At 46.1% G+C, this 16,434-nt stretch overlaps 1 protein-coding gene across 1 annotated transcript in view; it reads right to left on the bottom strand.

Moving 5' to 3' along the window:
* The window catches only part of PLA2G4B (phospholipase A2 group IVB), a 68,886-nt gene extending 53,004 nt beyond the window's left edge, over positions 1 to 15,882 (bottom strand). The window contains exons 1-2 of the mRNA XM_040412756.1: positions 15,745 to 15,882; positions 6,358 to 6,427 (exon numbers count right to left, since the gene is read on the bottom strand). Of these exons, the coding sequence (XP_040268690.1) occupies positions 6,358 to 6,427; positions 15,745 to 15,777 (103 nt within the window). The 5' untranslated portion in view covers positions 15,778 to 15,882. The remainder of the gene's footprint in view (positions 1 to 6,357; positions 6,428 to 15,744) is intronic.
* Positions 15,883 to 16,434: the final 552 nt, after the last annotated feature.

Here is a 16,434-nt window from a genome sequence, read left to right as displayed (position 1 = left end):
GTGGGAGCTGTGTCCCCCAATGAACTCAGCGAGAAAAGGATTTTACAGGTAAGACAAAAATCCTATGTTCTCGCTCGTATCATTGGGGGACACAGAAGACCATGGGACGTTAGTACCATGGGGAGGGAACAAGACCAGAACGAATCCAAGGCCTGTCATATTTCCCCACACAGAATTGCGGGGGGAGGACAGGAAGAGACACTCCCAGGAAGGCCAGTCAGAGAGCGTCTGAATACCCAGATGCACCGGCTGGGCAGAAGAAAAACAGCCCCGGGGACATAAGCCACGGCTTAGAAGACTTCGGAAGAAGTGGAGAGCACACCGAATATCCACAAGATGGAAAAGAATAAAAACAAGTCAGAGGCCAGAGCGACTACAGAATATACCGGAGAGAGAAAACATAGCCTGGGCCCAGAAGACTTCTAAGGAAGGTGATACCCAAGGACCAGCACCCCAGGAAATGACCCCCCTAGAGTGATCAACAGACACGACATGGCATGAGAAGAAAACGAACTGAAGATGGTGTCTGGATACCGAGGGCCAGAGAACTGCGGACGTGACAAATCTTGCCCCCCCATGGGGGAGGTAGTAAAAGTGTCAGAAGGCGACCACCCCCAACTCCACACCAGGCTGTCAAAGGAGAAGAGCACTCCAGCAGAACCATTAACAAATCAGGGCTAGAGAACCTGGATATCAGGCATGACCATGGCCCACAAGAAAAGAATATTGAGGGAGAGAAGAGACAATGGGAACAAGGCAGTGGAACCGACCCAAAAAAAACGCAAAAAAGTTGGGGAGTAACCTGGTAGGAAAAGAGTGTCCTCAGAGATCAAAAAAACTTACCCTTTAGACCTATGGCCAAGGGGTTTGTCTCATAAGAATGTTCCCAAGGAGAATGACAATGTGGTAAGCAGAGACATGGAGAGGAGGACCTTAAGCTCCATAACAAGAGAAGAGAGAAGCCGTCTGATACCTATGGAAGGCTGCCTGAACTGGCAGACCTAACCGGAAGCTAAAGAAAAAGTACCGCCTAAAGAAGAGGAGAAGGAAGCTATGAGAGGAATGTATGAAACGGCCAGACCGGAACCAGATATGGGATAAACACTGGGCCAGGAAGGGAGTGCGGATGTCAAACGCCCCAAAGTCCCAGAAAAAATGGTAACGGAACCATACTACCCGCACAAATACTCCACAGCAGAAAGGGGGCCTACAAGAACCCAACGGCTATGGAAACTGGCCAAGCAAGCAGAAACAGTATCTGGGGAAGTGCAACTACTCGTCTTGCGGAAGGGGAGAAGTAGAAGAGGCTGATATGGTTTAGTATAGAACTAGTGTAAGTGGCGACAACAAGGACAGTATGACAACTCACAGAGGCAAACTGGATAAGTGCATAGCCAAACTTCCACAAGGAGGGAACACTGAGGCTGTCACCGTAGCAGATGGTAGAGGCAGTGCATGACATGTGAAGGGAACAAGGCGCTAAGCCAGCCCCACAGAAATCGGTAGGTTATACCAGGTACAGAAAACATCACTAGTGCCAACCAGAAGTGAGCAAACCCATCACATGTAGCATGGCTTGGTATGGGCATTTGACCAGCGCCATAAGGAATAAGTGAACCTATATCAGCCACCCCCTTAGGAACACCATACATACCATGCCTGGTAAATGTGTTGCAGAAAACCGCATGAAATGCCACGGTCGATCCCCGACATAAAGGAAGGGGATGCGGCAAGAACCTCCAGTACCGCACCCACTGACAATGTGTCCTGTAAGCCAGAAACAGTGACTGTCCGCATTTAAAGGAAGAACGCAAAAACTCCCCCTGGGAAGGGGTCACACAGTAGTAGCCACGTAACAGGAGTACGGCCAGCGCAAAGACTGCCTCGTAGGGGGAGGTCAAACCAGCACCCATGGCCTCTCCAGAGGGGGGACTCCACCTGAAAATGAGGTCAAACAGCAGTAGCCAATATGAACTGTTGGTAGGGCAATACTCCACAGGCGAAGGAAGAAAACTGGCAGTAGGTGCAGACGTTCCACCTACTGAAGGAGTGTGGACGCCGAGCGTGCCAAGGAAAAGCAACAAAATTAGAATGCTCCGCATGGGGATTCAAGGCACGAGGAGAGGCATGTTGTGGGTCAACACCCTGGAAAGACAGAGGCTGCCATGTAGGTGCCCGACCCCAATCCGTACAATGACTACCTGAGGAAAAGGATAGTGTGAAAGTAGTCACAGTATCCCGTGGCAGTGCCAAAATACCGCCTATGACGGGGGATAAAGGCGATTTTAAAGTATTCAGTCTATAAAAAGAGAGTAATGTGACAGGCTGTACAATATCCAGTGGTGAAGTAAATACTCCACCTATGGAAAGAAGCCTTGCTACCGGATGTATAGGGCCCCATGTGCAAATACCCTGCCTATGAAAAAAGAGCAATGATACAGAATGAATAGGATCCAATGGTAGTGCAAATACTCCGCCTAAGAAAGGAGGGTAATAATACAAGCTGTACAGCAAGCATGTCAAACTCAAAGGCTAACATGGGCCAAAAAAAACAAAATTTAAGTTTATGTGGGCCGCATCAAAAAAATAAATAATTTTTTTTACAATATAATGCAGACGGATCCGTTCTGAACGGATCCACCGTCTGCATTATATGAGCGGATCCGTCTCAGACGGATCCGCTCTGAACGCAAGTGTGAAAGTAGCCTTAGGGGCGAGAACCTGGGATCTTTCATCCCTTGTCCTATTCAGCTCTATCAGGGTGAATAGGACCTCACACTGTCCCTGCTGCTCTGTGCCTTGTGCACACAGCATCAGGGATGTTACCATGGCAACCAGGGCTTCTGTAGCGTCCTGGCTGCCATGGTAACTGATCGGAGCCCCAGGCTTACACAGCTGGGGCTCCGATCAGAAGCTGCCACTGCACCACCAATGAGGGGGAGGGGAGAGGTCCCTGTGGCCACTGCCACCAATGATTTTAATACTGGGGGGGTTGAGAGGGGCTGGCGCACTGTGCCACCAATGATTTTAATGGGATGGGGGGGTTGAGGGGGGGGGGGCACACTGCACCACCAATGATAAATTACCCCTTTATACAGGAGGCTGGTACTGGCAGATCAGCAGTTAACCCCTCAGGTGCGGCACCTAAGGGGTTAACTGCCTCTGATCGCAGCTCCCTGTCAGCGGCAGGGTGCCGGCAATGCGATTCTGCTGCCGGCACCCGCCTCCTGTATTGTGTTAAAGACTGACTCTTACTATCAGGCCACACAGAGCGGCGCCCAGCGATGTCTCAGCACTCACCATTAGTCCTGGGCGCCGCTCCGTTCGCCTGCAGTGCTCCATTACTGTCTCCTCTCCTGCTCCACATGCTGCTGATTACTATCGGAGCGATGGGAGGAGACATCAGCTTCACTAGTGGGCGTTCCTTCTTCCTGGCTGTAGCGCTGTCCAATCGCAGCGCAGGGAGAAGGAACGCCCACTAGTGAAGCTGATGTCTCCTCCCTTCGCTCCGATAGTAATCAGCAGCATGTGGAGCAGGAGAGGAGACAGTAATGGGGCACTGCGGGCGAACGGAGCGGCGCCCAGGACTAATGGTGAGTGCTGAGACATCGCTGGGCGCCGCTCTGTGTGGGAAATGGGAATAGTCCTATCATTGGTGGCTCAGTGCGCCCGCCCCTCTCTCCTCATTGGTGGCGCAGTGCGCCCGCCCCTCCTCCCCCCCTCTCTTCTCATTGGTGGCAGCGGCAGCAGCACAGGGGGGAGGGAGGACAGCTTCCTTCTCCCCGTGCTGGTGAGAGAACATGAGCGCGCCGATAGCAGCGCGCTCATGTTCAGAGATACTAGACTGCCGGGCCGCAAAGATATTCATTGCGGGCCGCATGGTTGACACCCATGCTGTACAGTATCCAGTGGAAGTGGAATTTCTCCGCCTAAGGAAGCAGAGCAATGCTACAGGCTGTACAGTATACAGTGGTAGTGTAAGTACTCCGCCTATGAAGGAGGGTAGTGCTACAGGTCAGACAGTATGCAGAGGTAGTGCAAGTACTCTGCCTATGAAGGAGAGTAATGCTACAGGCTGTACAGTATACCGTGGTAGTGCAAATACTCCACCTATGAAAGGAGAGTAATGCTACAGGCTGTACAGTATCCTGTAATAGTGCAAGTACTCCACCTATGAAAGGAGAGTAATGCTACAGGCTGTACAGTATCCTGTAATAGTGCAAATACTCCACCTATGAAAGGAGAGTAATGCTACAGGCTGTACAGTATCCTGTAATAGTGCAAGTACTCCACCTATGGAAGGGGGTAATGCTACAGGATGTACAGTATCCTGTAATAGTGCAAGTACTCCACCTATGGAAGGGGGTAATGCTACAGGATGTACAGTATCCTGTAATAGTGCAAGTACTCCACCTATGGAAGGGGGTAATGCTACAGGATGTACAGTATCCTGTAATAGTGCAAGTACTCCACCTATGGAAGGGGGTAATGCTACAGGATGTACAGTATCCTGTAATAGTGCAAGTACTCCACCTATGGAAGGGGGTAATGCTACAGGATGTACAGTATCCTGTAATAGTGCAAGTACTCCACCTATGGAAGGGGGTAATGCTACAGGATGTACAGTATCCTGTAATAGTGCAAGTACTCCACCTATGGAAGGGGGTAATGCTACAGGATGTACAGTATCCTGTAATAGTGCAAGTACTCCACCTATGGAAGGGGGTAATGCTACAGGATGTACAGTATCCTGTAATAGTGCAAGTACTCCACCTATGGAAGGGGGTAATGCTACAGGATGTACAGTATCCTAGTCGTAAGTACAAGGACACTAAGCTAAAACTGATTATGTCGCTCAGTGTCTGCAGGAGGGGTATAGATGAGAGGAGGAGATAACACTTTTTTGCTTAGTGTCGCCTCCTAGTGGCAGCAGCTATACCCATGGTCTTCTGTGTCCCCCAATGATACGAGCCAGAAAAAATGATTACATACTCGCCTCTTTCTCCGGCTTTGCTGGTCCAGACCGTCTCCTGCTGTTTGTTTGCAGACCGCACCGGTTATATGACCACTGTAGCCAATTTTTTATGATCTCGGACAACCCCTTTAAACATTCCTTTATAGCAATGTGTTTGAATGGATGAGGCTGAGCAATGTGTCTGGTCACATGACTCTCCATCAACGGCCACCTTATAGGCAGGACCTCTATGTGGCCGCCAGCACAGAAGATTTGCCCAACAAGGGGACATGGCTTTCGAAATATAGCAAACGGCACAGAATATCAACAAAGGCTACATTAGTAAGTGCCATATAGTCATCTGTCATACACATTGGTCACAAGTAGCCAGAAAGTTGACAACCCCCTTAAGCATCTGATTTTAAGGCAAACCTCTGTTATACTATTGTTAATAAATGACCTTTTTAATAACTGTAGGGTTGTATTTTACATATACAGTACAGGTAAGCTATGTACATGCACAGGACCTGCATTCACAGTAAGGGTGCATTCACACGACTCTAATTCTGGGTTCCCAATCGCAGACAAAAATAGGCATTTTCTATTTAGCGCCGGCCATGTGAAGTCCGGCGACAGTGAAGCGCGGGCACGAAGATTAAGAGGAGCCGTGGTGCAGGAGAGGTGAGGAGTTTTTTATTTTATTCATCTGATAGGGGTTAATAAAAGTCTGATCTGAGGTCTGATAGGGGTTAATAAAGGTCTGATCTGAGGTCTGATAGGGGTTAATAAAGGTCTGATCTGAGGTCTGATAGGGGTTAATAAAGGTCTGATAGGGGTTAATAAAGGTCTGATCTGAGGTCTGATAGGGGTTAATAAAGGTCTGATCTGAGGTCTGATAGGGGTTAATAAAAGGCTGATGGGGTTTATAAAGCGCTGATCTGAGGTCTGATAGGGGTTAATAAAGTCAGTGAGGAGTGGGCGGTGGTGTTGAAATTGGCATTTTGCACTAGTATATTATAAATGTAAATTATAAATTGACTACCAACTAAAAGCTTTATTAATTTAAATTTACATTTATAATATACTAGTGCCAAATGCAAATTTCCACCACCTCAGTGACTACCAACTAATAAAATATATATTATGAGATATAAAATATCGGTATAAATTATCGGCCTGAAAGTTCACAGATTATCGGTATCTGCTCTAAAAAAAAATCTATATCGGTCGATCCCTAGTATGCGAGATGTGGTGCTGAGACACCTGTTTTTGTTTGGTTCCTGGATGCTAGCTTTATGGATGTGCACCTGCGACTATGGATGTGCTTGTCTAAATTTTCTTACAGATGTGAAACTAGCCTAAATATTTCTTGTAAGACGCATTGTGAAAGCAATCATACTTACTCCAGTCAGCCCATGGTATATGTGAGGCTTGTACAACTTTGACTGTTACCAAGCTAAACGCACTATCTTCCTGTAATGAGAAAAGTTGCATTAGTACAGTAACAAATTATATTTTAACACAATTATGTTACAATGGTATCACAACCATATTAATATGGTTACACTTCATGTGTTTCTATACTGTGCAATAATCTACAAACTTACAGGGGGCTCTAAATGCAGAGGAGGAATTGTTTTTGTATTACCGCCTGCTGCTAATATATCCAGTAAGGCAAGAGAACATCGAGACCATACATCTTTAAAGTCTTTATGCCCCATCTTCCATCTTGAAGCCTCTGTTACTACATGACTAATCCATAAACTTTGAGGAATGTGTGGTATAAATTTTTGGCAGAAGAGCTATACATTTTTTTATATATTCAATAATAGATGATGACCTGAGAGACATCTTAAACTCAACACTCAAAGCGGTTGCCCAGGATTAGAAAAATATGGCGGTACACAACAGAAGGGTAGACGATTTCAGGGCTTATGCTATTGAAAAAGTGACACCTTCTCCCAGAGCAGGGGTCACAAAAAATAAGATCCTTCTACTGGAGGCTTTCTGGATATTTAGGCTAAAAACATGTCATCCAATGGGATTGAACCTTAGGAGAGAATTGAAGAGGACCTTCCATCGGTCCAAACATTGTAAGATAATTATCAGACTACATAGAGCGGCGCCCTGGGATAATAGTAAGTGCAGTGAGATCCCTGGGCGCCGCTCTATGTAGACTGATAATTATCTTACAATGTTTGGACCGATGGAAGGTCCTCTTCAATTCTCTCCTAAGGTTCAATCCCATCGGATGCCATGTTTTTAGCCTAAACATCCAGAAAGCCTCCAGTAGAAGGATCTTATTTTTTGTGACCCCTGATCTGGGAGAAGGTGTCACTTTTTCAATAGCATAAGCCCTGAAACAGTCTACCCTTCTGTTGTGTACCCTAATGAAGTGACTCGCTGCCAGGGGGTTGGAAATGTAGTTGAGATGTTCCCGTAGTCTAACCTTAAGTTGCCTCCCAGTGCTGCCGACATACGTAAGATCACAGCCAGTACATTTGATTATATAGATGACTCCCATACTGTTGCAGTTTATATAGCTCTTAATAGTAAACTGTTCAGTATGCATGGAGTTATCAAAGGTGGTGGTTGGATATGCGGAATTGCACATTTTACAGGGATGCCCTCCACACCTACTAAAGTCCCGATACTTCATCCACGTTGTCCTAGTCTGAACCCGAGACGGAGGAAACAAAGATGGAGACAGTACATTTGCTAAATTACTAGGGCGTCTGGAGACAATCCTACATCCATTTTTTTTAACAAGTTGTAGCAAAGATGATCTTCATATAAGATCGGGGGGCACATTTTGACAGCCTGTTCAATCTGAGGGAATTGTCTACTAAAGGTGAGAACCAGTGTCGGTTTGTCTGGGGCAATCGACTTCTTTTTGTGACCCCATCATCCTTTTTGCATAGCCCCTTTGTTTTAAACGATCCCAAATCACCTCACATTCCCTCCGGAAAGACACATCCGTGCTACAATTCCTGCGGGCCCCCTGATGTATTCGCCCACCGGTATAGCTTTAACGGTATGACCCGGATGGTGACCATTATTAGCCCTTAATATCGAATTGCCAGAGACTTCCTTGTGGAAAGTCTCCGTCATTATAACTTGGCCGGGTACACCTGTTAATTTTAAATCCAAAAAAGGAATGGACAAAGCATGAAACTGGTGGGTGAATTTCAAATTATAGGGGTTATCATTGACGTATGCAATGAAGTCTGGTATGGCAGACACATCGGCGCCCCCAGATGAGGAGCAAATCATCGATGTATCTGCCATACCAGACCACAGAACCAGCTCTTCCCAATACGCTACAGCTAAATTAGCAAGGGATGGTGAATACCTAAGCCCCCATTGGAACTCCCTTCACCTGTAAATATTTTTTTTATTAAAGACAAAATAATTAGTCATAAGTAGTGATGTAACTTCTACTGTAAAATCTATAAATTCCGGTGAATGGGAGCTGTATCTGTGTAGGTGGCATTCCAGCGCTAGCTATATATACACAATCCTTCACCGTGGCAATATAACGTGACTTTCTAAGCAATGTTTTACAGTTTATGAGATCTTAGAATAGGGCCAGGATAGTCCTAATAACCAGTCTTTCCAGAAATGTGTCCAGGCACTGTACAAATATACAGTATTGTGACATAACATGGAGGCCATGCTTTCTCGGGTAAGGCAGCTCCTCCTTATAACTCCAGGCGTTCCTTATTCAGAAATTCATGTGAAGAATGTATGGTTTATTGTGTAATCTTGTAACAGTATACTTCACTCACAGGACTGAAAACTATAATGGTCCAAACTAGTTTTGCTCACTTATCACCTCTAATGAGGTCACTTGCAGAAGAATGAAAGGTGTCCATTGCCTATAATTGGTTGGCTCCGAAACATCCCCCAAACTACTACTAAAATGACCCATTCACACGTCCGCATAATTGGGTCTGCATCCGTTCCGCAATTTTGCAGAATGGGTGCGAACCCATTCATTTCAATAGGGCCGCAAAAGATGCAGACATCACACCATGGTCTGTCCGCATCCACACTTCCGGACAATGCAGAACGCACGCGGCCGGTGTCCGTGTTTTGCGGATCTGCAATTTGCAGACTGCAAAACACTTGCGGATGTGTGAATGGACCCTAAGTTTTACTATACAGCGTGTCTTGGGTATATCTTCTGTTTGCATTATCCCTGCTGTGCTGCATTTCTTTTTGCATTTTTCTTGTGCTGTGACATCACTAAGTTATTACTGTACTGTGACATCATACACGCATTTGTGTGACATCACTGTTTGTGTAATTCCACAAAGTAGATTGTCCCTGCGCTGTGACATTAGAGTGTTTATCATTTCTGCACTGTGACATCACTTTGTGTATTATGCCAATCTTGTGACATCACTGTGTGCACTATCCATGTACAGTGACATCACAGGTGCAGATCTTTATCTTATACCTTATGTCTGTGGAGGCTCCAATCCTGGTGTTGGCTCTTAGTCACTTATAGAAATCACTGACCAAACACTGACGTGTGAATAAGGCTTTAGGGTGGGTTCACACCACATTTTTGTCATCCGTTTAAAGTATACGTTCTGAAAAAAGGATACAAAAGCATAGCACACCACAACGCTTTTCTACCCTGCAGAGTCCGTAAAGGACAAAATAAATGTAACGGACAGGTCACTTAGATATATATGGATATCAATACGTCAAAATATGCCGTGTACACTCACCTGTCTGGTGCCCACAGACCAAAGAATTTACAGGAAATGTAGTAATTGTGAGGCGCTCAAGGCCAATTGATATAAACAATTAATACATTAAAATACTCAAATGTAACAAAAAAGGTTTTTATTAGTTACATTTGTGTATTTTATAAATTGATTATATCCAGAGGTCGCACTACATTTTTTTTCCCAGAAGAATAAAAATACTCCTCTTAACAATTTTGAGGAGTATTTTTCGCCGAGGAGGAGTACGAACTTTGCGGTATTTCACATATATAATGCACAGGCCCATATAACGCTATGAGGCTGATATTTCTGCAGGGAACCATTGCTAGTCTCCCATGCAGAAATAAACGTAGACAATTTTACATTTATCTAACATCATCCACTAAACATAAGACCACTGCTGCCATACATGGCGCCCACCTGACGCTGCCATACACGGCGCCCACCTGACGCTGCCACACACGGCGCCCACCCGACGCTGCCACACACGGCGCCCACCCGACGCTGCCATACACGGCGCCCACCCGACGCTGCCATACACGGCGCCCACCCGACGCTGCCATACACGGCGCCCACCCGACGCTGCCATACACGGCGCCCACCCGACGCTGCCATACACGGCGCCCACCCGACGCTGCCATACACGGCGCCCACCCGACGCTGCCATACACGGCGCCCACCCGACGCTGCCATACACGGCGCCCACCCGACGCTGCCATACACGGCGCCCACCTGACGCTGCCATACACGGCGCCCACCTGACGCTGCCATACACGGCGCCCACCTGACGCTGCCATACACGGCACCCACCTGACGCTGCCATACACGGCACCCACCTGACGCTGCCATACACGGCGCCCACCTGACGCTGCCATACACGGCGCCCACCTGACGCTGCCATACACGGCGCCCACCTGACGCTGCCATACACGGCGCCCACCTGACGCTGCCATACACGGCGCCCACCTGACGCTGCCATACACGGCGCCCACCTGACGCTGCCACACACGGCGCCCACCTGACGCTGCCATAGGACAGGACTCATAATTTTAGCGGGGCCACGGAACGGAGCAATGGATGCGGACAGCACACAGAGTCTGCATCTTTTTCGGAACCATTGAAATAAAAGGTTCCGTATGCGGAACGCAGAAAACGGCCCATATACGGAATGCAAAATACGGAGTGCTTCTGTGGGGTTTCGTTCCGTACTTCTGTTCTGCAAAAAGATAGAACATGTCCTATCTTTTTGCGGAACGGGCGGATTAAAGTAATCGGGTCCGCGATCTGCTGCGGCTGCCTTACGCTCGGTGTCCGTGCATTGCGGCCGCAGCACGGCCACGGGGCGCACACGTTTGCGTGCAAGAGGCCTTAGGCTGGGTTCACATCACATTTGTCTTATATGTTTAATGTATACAAAAAAAGTATATGTTTACGGATGCTTCAAACAGATGCCATACAGTGGCATCCGTCACCATAGAGTTCCATTGTAAACCAAAAAAATAATATCCTTTAATGTATACTTTTTTTTTTTTTGCTGGACTTTGCAGGATGGAAAAACGTGGTCTGCTATGCTTTTCCCATCCTGTGAATCTTTAAAAAAATATATATATATTTTTTTACAATGGAACTCTATGGTGACGGATGCCACTGTATGGCATATTTGAAGCATCCATTAACACATACGGTACTTTTTTTTTTTTTGTATACATTGAATGTATGACCAAAAACCATGTGAACCCAGCTGTAGGCATCCTTTAACGTATATGTTTTTTGTATACGTTAATCGGATAGCAAAAACGTGATGTGAACCCAGCCTTAGTCCTGAGCATTTGAGAGAGCCCTCATTTGTGTTTCTCAACATATTGCTGAAAGTGGTCATGGTGGCATGGGGGCCCCATTCCTAGTTTGCCCGTCAGTGAAGAATTTCTGCTCATTTCACCTCAACTCACAATATCATTAAAATGCCTTCGTCACTACAATATATTAAAATAAGGACATTAGTAGGAAAGCTTAATAAGGTTTTTCGTGTGGGTACAATTATATTTGCTAAACTGACCCAAAAACGTCCATTCACACGTCCGCAAGTTTTGCGGTCAGCAAATTGTGGATCTGCAAAACGGACACCGGCATTTTGCCGACTGCACATGGCCGGCACTATAATGGAAATGCATTTTCTTGTCCGTGTCTGTGGACAAGAATAGGACATGTTCTTTTTTTTTTTGAAAATGTGGACCCATTTTGCGGACGTGTGAATGGACCCTTAGCTGAACAGAAAGCCCTTGGTATTTCTGTGGAGTTACATGGATCCTGCTCAGTCAGTCCAGGGCACTACAAATCATCATGTGATGCAGGCACGGCTCCCGTTTCGGAGGTGTTCTGGTGGGCATGTCACCAGATATTTTTAAGAGCAGCAGAGCACGATCATGACACACAGCATTAGGAAGAGATTCTTCTGCCCCATTTTGCCATTTTAAGGGGTGGTTATTAAAGGGGTTGCCCGACTTCAGCAAATGGCCTTTGTCACGTAGAGAAAGTTACTATAAGACACTTACTAATGTGATTGTCCATATTGCCTCCTTTGCTGGCCTGAATAATTTTTCCATCACATTATGCCCAGCTCGTATCCAGAAGTTATGACCACCCCTGCAATCGAGCAGTGGTGGCCGTGCTTGTACAGTATAGGAAAAAGTGGCGACCTCTCTGGTGGCCGGGACCACGGGAGTGCACATAGGATGGTGCTTTTTCCTATAGTGTGCAAGCACGGTCACCGCTGATGCAGGCTAGTCGTAACCATGGAAACGAGCAGTGATGGGAAAATAATTCAAGCCAGCAAAGGAGACAATATGGACAATCACAATACATTAGGGAGTACCTTGTATTCACTTTCTCTACATAATACGTGCCATTTGCGGACGCGAGACAACCCCTTTAAGTCCATAATTACACTCGCTAGAATAACTCTCAGTCATAGTGATTGGTTCTGATTAAATTCAGCATACAGCACTCATACTGTAAAGATAATGTAATTTAAAATATATTTTTGGTTTTAAGAAGAAAAATGTAATGTCAGGCCTTATTCACACTTCAGTGAATCACAGACGACTTCTGTCCATGGTCTCCACAGACAGCAAACGTACCTATTGATTCTAATGTGTTTGACCACATCAGTGGTTTTCCACTAAAATCGCAGGAACCTGCACTACTTTGTTTGGGATGCAGAAAAAACACGCCCATTGAAGACTATGGGTCCGTGAAAAACCACTGCCACAACACTGATGGCCAGATCCGTGTTCTGTCAGTAGTTTTTCACGAACCATTAGTAGGAGAGGCCCAGGGAATTCATTTTGAGCTGTCCGCATCTTTTGCGGCCCCATTGAAAATGAATGGGTCCACACCCGCTCCGCAAAATTGCAGACCCATTTGTATTTCTGTGGAGTTACATGCCACGTGATCCTGCTCAGTCCAGGGCACTACAAATTATCATGTGATGCAGACACGGCTCCTGTTTCTGAGGTGTTCTGGTGGGCATGTCCGTGGAAAATGGATGACACATGGAGGGCCAAAAACGGACACATGGACCAAACACGGATTCTTAACGAACATCTTCACAGATTGAACACGCACAGATTATCCATGGATTTCTAACGGACACGTGAACGAGCCCTAAAGGTGTCCAGCCATCAATCAAATATCTTAGTATAAATGGTTAACATTCTGTAACCAAGCAGAGAGAAAAATAGACAGCACTAACGCACAGTATTAGTATAAGCGTCCATTCACACGTCCGCAATTCTGTTCCGCATTTTGCGGAACGGAATTGCGGACCCATTCATTTCTATGGGGCCGCACGATGTGCTGCCCGGATCCGGAAATGCAGATCCGCACTTCCGGGTCCGCAATTCCGTTCCTGAAAAAAAATAGAACATGTCCTATTCTTGTCCGGACAAGATCAGTCATTTTCTATGGCAGTGCCGGCGATGTGCGGTCCGCAAAATGCCGAACGCACATTGCCAGTGTCCGTGTTTTGCGGATCCGCAAAACACATACGGATGTCTGAATGGACCCTTAGAGAACTGCTTAAAAATCAGCAGTAACAAACCAAAAGTAAAGCAGGTTGACTGGGAAGATCTTATGGCTATATACTGTGCGGCCATAGACCATACACAATTTCCATCAGTCTGATGCCTATGTGCCCAGCCTGGCAAGGACTGAAATGGCTTTACATGCTCACACGTCATAGCAAGCACCACAAGAATGCTATAGAAATAACACGTCCATTCAGCAATGTAGAACAGATATAACAAGGAGGGTGTAAGGCAGAAACATAAAACTATATAAGGCGACTGCAGTGTAAGCAGTTTCCTAACGATCTGTACAGTGCCTCCAATTTGTGCCCAGTGGCTACGCATGAAGTAGGGGCCCGTACTGTACCAGTACAAACACAGGGTAAAGAATAACTGTGATGGACTCCATTTAAAAAAAAAAAAAAAAAAAGAAAGAAAGAAGAAGAGCATCCGTCCTGATACAAGCCGGATGATAAAAGACAGCTGATGATATATATTCATGTATGCGCATACTTAACTGAATTACTGTCTCTAGTTAACAGTGACTAATAACTAGTTATCCTGCCGTCATGCTACAAGCATGTGATTCTGCAGAATCTGGCCATGTTATAAGGTTCATAGACTACAAAGACCAGGGGGGACAGCAGGAGCGCACGCCTTCTACACTGCGGAGAGACTCGGACAGCTCGGACCGCTTCCTGCTTACCCATACAACCCACTATCCGTATCTCAGGAGGACCAGAAGCTCCCAAAGTGCGTCCCGTGTTGGTGTCCTGTGTGTCATGGACCACCGCCCTCTTGGTGTTCACACTGCATATAATACATACACTGCTTTGCTATTCTGCTTATAATAATAAGGCCTGATTCAGATGACAGTCTTTTCCGTCCGTGGGCTACCTATGTTGCACCCTCATAGCAGATGGACCAATTAAAGGGAACCTGTCACCTGGATTTTGTACATAGAGCTGAGGACATGGGTTGCTAGATGGCCGCTAGTACATCCGCAATATCCAGTCCCCATAGCTCTGTGTGCTTTTATTGTGTAAAAAAACTGATTTGATACATATGCAAATTACCCTGAGATGAGTCCTGTCCGTGAGATGAGTCACGGAGGCATCACTGATTACCTTTTCACGAATTTAAGCACGGACATGGATGTGTGAATGAGGCTTTAAAAGGGTTTTATGAGACTACTACTGACAACCTATCATAAGGTGGAGGGCAATTTTCCTCATCTTAGGGGGATGGGGGGGGGGGGGGAATTCCTAGCAAAAATTCCTCCAAATCTGTCACTCAGAATAACTCCCTGGATTAACGACCCTTCTCCAAAACTCTAATAACCATAACTTGTAAATAAAGGGGTTTTGCCATCACATACAAGGGTGGCATATCGCTAGGATATTGCCCCCATTGTCTGATAGGTGCGGGTCCCACCTCTGGTACCTACACCTACAAGGAGAACGGAGCGGGGAGAGCTGTGGCTGGAGGACCCTAGATTTCCCAGGGTCCGTCAACCACCAAGCGCTGCTCCCATAGAAGTGAATGGGAGTGCACCGCACACACGCGGCCCCTGCTCCCATTCATTTCTATGGGACAGACGGCGGCCCCATAGAAATGAATGGAGGGCGGCTGCGCATGCGCAGTGCGCCCTCCGTTCATTTCCCCGCTCCGTTCTCATTGTAGGAGCGGGTCCCAGAGGTGGACTCATCTTATAGACAATACATCCCATGGTGGTTCCTATGCCACTGCCCTGAGGCCAGAAATGCCAGTGTGCCATTGTCCTGCACCAATGTCCAATTATCTGGGACCATATGTGCGAGCATCCCATTGTTCCAGGATTCCCATATATTGTATTAAAATTATGAGACCATCCCAAACAGAAATTATACAACAGTAACGCAATGGAAGCTATTATACAATACAAAATGTTCATGCCAATTAAATGAAATTATTTGTATTGGATACAAATTAAAAATTTCAGACTCACGTGAAAAGCGGCAGCAGAGTGTATCCGGGCCATCCTTGTAAGTCCTTGGTGTAAGCCCTGTGTTTATTACATTGGAGTCAGGAGAAGTAATGAGGATACAACTGTATGTCACTCGCTGGCAATAAAAGATGAAACTCCAGTATGAGCTGTGTGGAAAAGTTAGAGAAGGTGTAAATATACATTCTTCACCACGCCTGCTTCTAAATTATAGACACCACTGCATATAAACACCTCCTTAATTCTGTTCTTCAAAGATCATCAGCTAGGTATGGATGGGAGGAGACACACGAGCCATCATGAAATTCATGATAATGGAAAGCTAATTAGCAATTAAATCAGAGTAGTAGAAATATAGGCAAGCTCTATCATTTCTTTGTTTTTTCAGGCAAGCATTTCTGCCGAGATATTATGTGTCTGGGCTGTACTGTATTACAGAGGAAGCATCTCTCTATATGATGCCATCTTAGGGAGCATGGTCCCATTTCTTTTCTCACATATCTACACAAAACAGTCTATTGTTATGTCACCATGGTCTTCTGTGATCAAGCCCCACGCCATTTTGGGCTACCAAAATTGGGACAATTAGACTAGGGTTCTGCGAAGTCTATGTATCGATGTCTATAAGTCCATTGAGGAATCTATAGAAAATTGCTAGAGACAAGTGATAAAATAGCAACGGCGGCAATGTCT

Source organism: Bufo bufo, chromosome 11 (assembly GCF_905171765.1).
Source record: "Bufo bufo chromosome 11, aBufBuf1.1, whole genome shotgun sequence".
Lineage (NCBI taxonomy): Eukaryota > Metazoa > Chordata > Amphibia > Anura > Bufonidae > Bufo > Bufo bufo.
This window is presented reverse-complemented; position numbering and strand designations above follow the sequence as displayed.